The following is a 6,000-nucleotide window of genomic DNA, read 5'->3' as shown; positions in this document are numbered from 1 at the left end:
TTATCGCATACAAAGCAAGGTCTAAGTATGAACTACTTGATCTTGGAACAGTATTACTGCAAAAAATCAAAGTAACTGATACAGCTCGCTTGTGAATGAAGATAAAGTATACACTTAAACATATGTTAGAAATCTCAGGATAAAAGAGTAGGGGGTAGAGCTCAGTAGACGGTACAGGGCTTGCCTAACACACACAATGCCTGGCTTTGATTCCCAGCCCCAAATAAACTAGGTGTGATGGTACACACTTGTAATCCCAGCACCCAGGAGATGGGGGCTGATGACTGGAAGTTCAAGGACTCCTTGGCTACATAGTGATTTTGAGAAAAGCCACAAGTTCCTGAGACCCTCCCCCATCTCAAAACAGTAACAAAAGCAAAAATGAATAACTACAAAGTAATTCTCTTTAAATCAACCTAGATAAAACCATTACCTTTTAGGTGGTGATAAAGGCTGTGGTTTTTTTCCCCCATCATTATTTATTTATTTATGAGATGGTTTTAAATTAACCTGGGGCTGGAGAGATTAAAGCATGCTTACTGATCCTGTCAGTTCTCAACAGTCATATTAGGTGGCTTCCCACAGCCTGCAACTCCAGCTCCTAAGGATCAGATGCCTTGTTGGCCTCAACCAGCACCTGCACCCATGAGTACATTCCCCACAAAGTCACATAATTAAAAATGAAAAAGAATCTTTTTTTTTTTTTTTTTTTAAAGTCAACCAAAGAGAAGTCAAAACTTCCACTAACACCAACTACTGAGTCCAGGGCACAGCTGTCAGAGCTGGTCTGCAGGAAAGCGTTTCCAAACAGATAATGCAGAAAGCATGCCAAGAGTGCTGGGAGGGAAGCACTTGTTCTGCCCGCCTGCATCAGCATCCAAAGTGTGGGACAAACTCAATACGATAACCACGCTGAATAAATGGAAACCAGAAATTAACTCCACTAAAGTCCTAAGAAATAAAAATTATTGCTATGGTTATAAAAACTGAAGCAATAAAAGGGTTGAGAAATACACTCAAGTTTATAATCAATTAAATGATGAGCCATAATTTGACCCTGTTCATCATCTGTTATATAAAAACCACAATTCAGTTATTTATATGATAAATAGTTCACATTTAAAACATTTATCATTACATTATCAAATTTGATAAACTCTTATCAAAACATCTCAGCATCCAATATAAACCACATTATTTAAAGTTTAAGGTAACGATAACAACAACAACAACAAAACACCCTGGAGGGGTCAGGTAAATATTTCCTAATAAATACGCAATGAAACATTCAGAGCCACACAAAGTCTCACTAAGAGCTGGTTCAGTTTACACAGGCACACTTTGTGAGCACTCATGCGTCTTCCCAGCGCCGTTTTCCTTTCTAATTCAGAAAGTGCTCTATTAGATCGACTTGCTCCTGTTTGCAGGTCAACCAACAACCTAGCAGTAGCGCATTTAAACAGCTGAGCAGGGCGAGCACAAAATGAGTCAGACTCCTCATCAAAGAAAAAATAAATAACTTCACTTAGATCGCAGCGGGCAGACTGTAAACACTGGCATAGCAAACACTGTCCTCTCTTCCCCGAATGTGCCGGTCCAGTACTCTTCCATGAGTAATTACTCCTCCTGGAAAAGTCTTCAAGTCTATTTTAGTTTTGTGAAAAAACTAAAACACTGAAATAATATGTGAGAAGATTTAGTCATGGCAATTTCACTGAAGCTTTTATTGCCTCTGTTGGTAATATGACAGGGATCGTAAAAGACACACTTGAACTTACAGAGATATGCAGATGATATTCACTGAAGATAACCTTGATCTCAAGTATTTTATATGTGGGTACTTCTCATTTTATACATTTTACTATTTAAAAAGCATTACATTTAAAAATGTGTACCTGTTCTGACATTTGGCAAAAAGTAAACTCTCCCTATGGGTCTGTCTGGAAAAAAAAAAAAGGAATTAGCATGGCGCGCTGACGCCAACAAAGACTGACGCCCATGACCCAGAGCAGCTGCATCGCTGTGTGCGCGTGCACTGTTTCCCTCCAAACTCGCTGATGCCCCTCCCCCAACAGTGTAAGCATTTTTAGTACAAAACATTCCCTATAAGCAGACATTTATCCTCGGAATAAACACATTAAATCAGTTTCTCTTTTGAGCCCTAGTGATAGTTTTGTTTAATGCTAAGATGCCATCATGGTGAACAACCTTGACTTCTTTTGCTACATAATTATATTAAAGCTTTATATATTTTTGTTTATAATTACACAGTAATTGTAAATGTTTAGTACCAAACTGATGACAAGTTGAAAAGTCTTGCATTCAAAAATAAAATCTGTCAAACTCAAAGCATTAGGCCACAAATGAACATCATGATTCTCATGAGAAAAGTCTGAGGTGAGGAGGGAAGCCAGTGGGCTTTCGTTGGAAAACAAACCACACATGACTCAACCAATCTGAAGACAGTAGCAGAACTCAAAATGGTCCATGTAGGGAATAAACAATATATGCCTGCAAAACTTTTAAAGATATATATGTGTGTGTGTGTGTATACATATATATATCTTTATGTTAAAGATATATATGTGTGTGTATACATATATATCTTTAATAATTTTTTTTCATAATTGAAGTTCTTCATATTTACAAAATTGAAATCAAGAAATACTGAAAACAGTAAGATTCTTTTTTCTTTTAATAACCAGATTCTTGTAACGTGAATAAAAATTGACTCTACGCCTTCTTTTGGTATTTGAAATGTATTCCTAAATTAAAGTTATGATTGGAATAATGATATATCTATAAGGTAATCTTTCTATGCAGTTTCCAAATCATGTAACTAAAAGCAGCTTAATCATTTCCATATCTGCATGAAATGGTCTGCTCTCCCGAAGCACATCTTTTGCGCCCTGAAGAGGAGCTGGACACGTGGAGCTAACTGTCCCTATCAAAGGCCAGTCATCCAATATCTAAGTTCGTCATTTTAACTTCCTGGAAATATTTAAAGTATGCCCTTTTCACATGTCAGTATGTTACCAGAGAAACAAGCATGTTCATCAGGAGAGCAAGTCATGGGTCCTGTCAAGAAAAAAAATAAAATAAACCTGCTTTGCGTAGAAATAGCAAATGTGAGTGAGATGAAAACAATCAAGAGTTCAAATAATTTCTAGAACAGAAGCCATTGGTGTTCTGCACCAGCACTCGCTCCTTTGAAATCCTGTGCTCTCAGAGTAAAGATTTGGCAACCACAGTGATTTAGCAGTACAGCCACTTCAACACAAGAGGTCGTAAAGGCTGAGCATCGCCCGGAAGAGCAGTGCCGATATGATAAATATTGAACTTCACGGCTCATCACAACCACTTCGAAAATGTAAATCCTACTATCTTCTTATAAATTAAGTGAATTGCATTGTGTTCCATAGTGCGATGACAAAAAAAAATTAAAAAAAACTAAACCCTCATGCCTAAATTTAGAACATTGTATTATATAGCAATCCAAAACATTCAAAACAAACAAAATAGTTTAACTTATTCGAAAGGCATAGAAGCATTTCAAAGCATAATGAAATCCAATTCTGTGCTGTGTGATGCAGACGCGAGTGGAATCTAACATTATATCCCAGTACAATATTTTTTAAATAAAGTTCCCTGCAGGACCACTGTGTACAAACATGGTAGGACACCCACAGACTGTTCCGTAGAACCTTTGTGAGAGTCTGAAACACAGACATGTCTCAGGTAGTCACCAGGTTATCTTAAATCTGTCATATGTGGGTTCCATCAGCTATTCCACTCACATCAACAGTGCATGTAGTTTGCCAGGAAAATTAAATTCCCTCAAAGCAAACACCATTCCAGATCCGGAACACTCAGATAAATCCCTCTCATTTGAAGGGCTACCAGCATAGTCTTTGCAACTAGCCCAAAGCATATACTTAAGAAGTTTTTATAAATTGTTTGTGGTGTTCATTATTATGTTTAATTCTTATGCCAGACTGTTTTCTGATGAAGACAGCATTGTGCTTTATGCAAGAATGGAAACCTCAAAATAATCACCATCAAGCTTCTATGACTTATGGGAAGACAAACTAAGATGGTCCACAGGTATAAGATGAAATCCACAATGTTGGAATTATAAATGTTTAGAGTGGCCCAGACTAGAAGACAAGCCCAAACCACCAGTAGAAGAATGAGTACGATATGGTCCAAGATGTATCCTTAAAGTTGGTCTCAACCCTCAGTCTGAACTGTGAGGATTGATCTTCAGTTCGGTCCAGCCAGCAGAAATTGACTGTGTATTTCCCGTTGTATTTATTGTACAGACTATGTACATTCTAGAAGGTTCCTTAGTGCTACACTGTTGTACTTTTCGTCCCAGCAATTTGAGGGCGCGCAAATTCCACAAAGTCATCAATAAGAACAGGCCATGCTCCTGAAAAAGAAAAGAAAAAAATATGGGAGGAAAGGGAATAGAGAAAGGCAAAATAAAAGCCAATGTTTCAATAGATCCTGGTTTTTTAATAGCTTCCTCATATGAATTAAAATTGTTACTCTTATCTCCTCCCACTGATCGATCTTTAAAAGATTCCATCTCTATGTTTTCTATTACTACATCCCTGTCTTTTCTCCCGTCTATTATTCTAAAGTGGGGTTATAGCTTGATCAATGAAAACAACTCTTCTGAGCAATAAATCAGTACTAAGTGTGGTTTTTCAGGAGGCTTTGTTAAGTCGGGCAGCCTACCCAATGGTGTGGCACCGAGTCCTACAGCGCCCTCTAGAGCACTTCTCACGTCCTAGTGAAGGGATGGCGGTGAGAATGAACAGGAGAGACTATGGCTGAATAAGCCAAATGGTCCCAGGAGGTAAAGTACATGGGAGATTTTCCAAAGAACATCTTACATTCAACAATCTCAAAAAATTAACAGTTGGTTCTCATGAGGGACTAGGTGAGTATGAAGAAGAAACTGGAGAAGCTGCTGGTGGGGGGAAGGGCACGCTGTCCACACAGATGGAGAAACGGAGTAGAGCATTAAACCGATAGTGGCTGGATGCAACTAAAACCACCAGGCAGTTGAAGTCATTTCAGACTACACAAATCCAGCACACCTCATGAGTTTATTGATAAGACTAACAAACGAAAGCAAAAATCAACCCCACTGGATTCAAAGGAGTATAAAACACATTAAGAGAATAATCTCTTACAGTACATTAAGAGAATATAACTCTTTTTTAAAAATTATTTACTTATTATGTATAGTGTTCTGTCTGCATGCATGCCTGCATGCCAGAAGAGGGTGCCAGATCTCATTACAGGTGGTAGTGAGTCACCATGTAGTTGCTGGGAATTGAACACGGGACCTCTGAAAGAGCAGTCAGTGCTCTTAACAGTTGAGCCATCTCTTCAGCCCGAGAATATAACTCTTACAGCACACTGAACATATAAGACACGGCTAAACATTTCCTATGCCTTTCTAGAGGACAAACACTGGTAAGATTTTGCTCCTGGATTGTGCAGTGTTATGAACAGGACCCAGGCTCCACAAACATTCTGCAACTGAGCTACAGCTTCACCCAGGCCTCCTTCATGGCACTTGGCAAAGAGGAAAACTTGGGTCTACGTCTGTGTTACAGCAAGTGTTTAGCAATTAAAGCGTAGGTTCAGTCTCTAACACGCACATACACTACACACACACACACACACACACACACACACACACACACACACACTGAGAGAGAGACAATGAACAAAAGTTCAGAGAAGAAGACCCCTTCCATGGAAGCAGTGGACGGAATTCAGATAAGGCAAATATTTTTGCTACCTTCTTCATCATAATTGGACATGTCATCTGCAATCATTGAACTGAAGTCTAACAGAAGATTCCACGTGTCTTTTGGTATTGATCGTTTATGATGCTCCTATTAAAACATCAAAAAACAAAGAGCCTTTAAACCTTCCAAACAGTTGGGCAAAGTTGGTTCAGCTGTTGCTACATGTGGG

General features: G+C 38.6%; 1 protein-coding gene across 5 annotated transcripts in view; it reads right to left on the bottom strand.

Moving 5' to 3' along the window:
- Window positions 1-1,695: 1,695 nt before the first annotated feature.
- Window positions 1,696-6,000, bottom strand: part of Dcun1d1 (defective in cullin neddylation 1 domain containing 1) — a 35,358-nt gene continuing 31,053 nt past the window's right edge. For all 5 annotated transcript variants that reach the window (XM_048429881.3, XM_085682344.2, XM_048429882.3 and 2 more), the window contains exons 6-7: window positions 5,822-5,918; window positions 1,696-4,432 (exon numbers count right to left, since the gene is read on the bottom strand). In XM_048429881.3, the coding sequence (XP_048285838.1) occupies window positions 4,353-4,432; window positions 5,822-5,918 (177 nt within the window). In that variant the 3' untranslated portion in view covers window positions 1,696-4,352. The remainder of the gene's footprint in view (window positions 4,433-5,821; window positions 5,919-6,000) is intronic.

Source organism: Myodes glareolus, chromosome 20 (assembly GCF_982192425.1).
Source record: "Myodes glareolus chromosome 20, mMyoGla1.1, whole genome shotgun sequence".
NCBI lineage: Eukaryota > Metazoa > Chordata > Mammalia > Rodentia > Cricetidae > Myodes > Myodes glareolus.
Note: the sequence above shows the minus strand (reverse complement) of the source record. Positions and strands in the feature narration are given on the sequence as shown.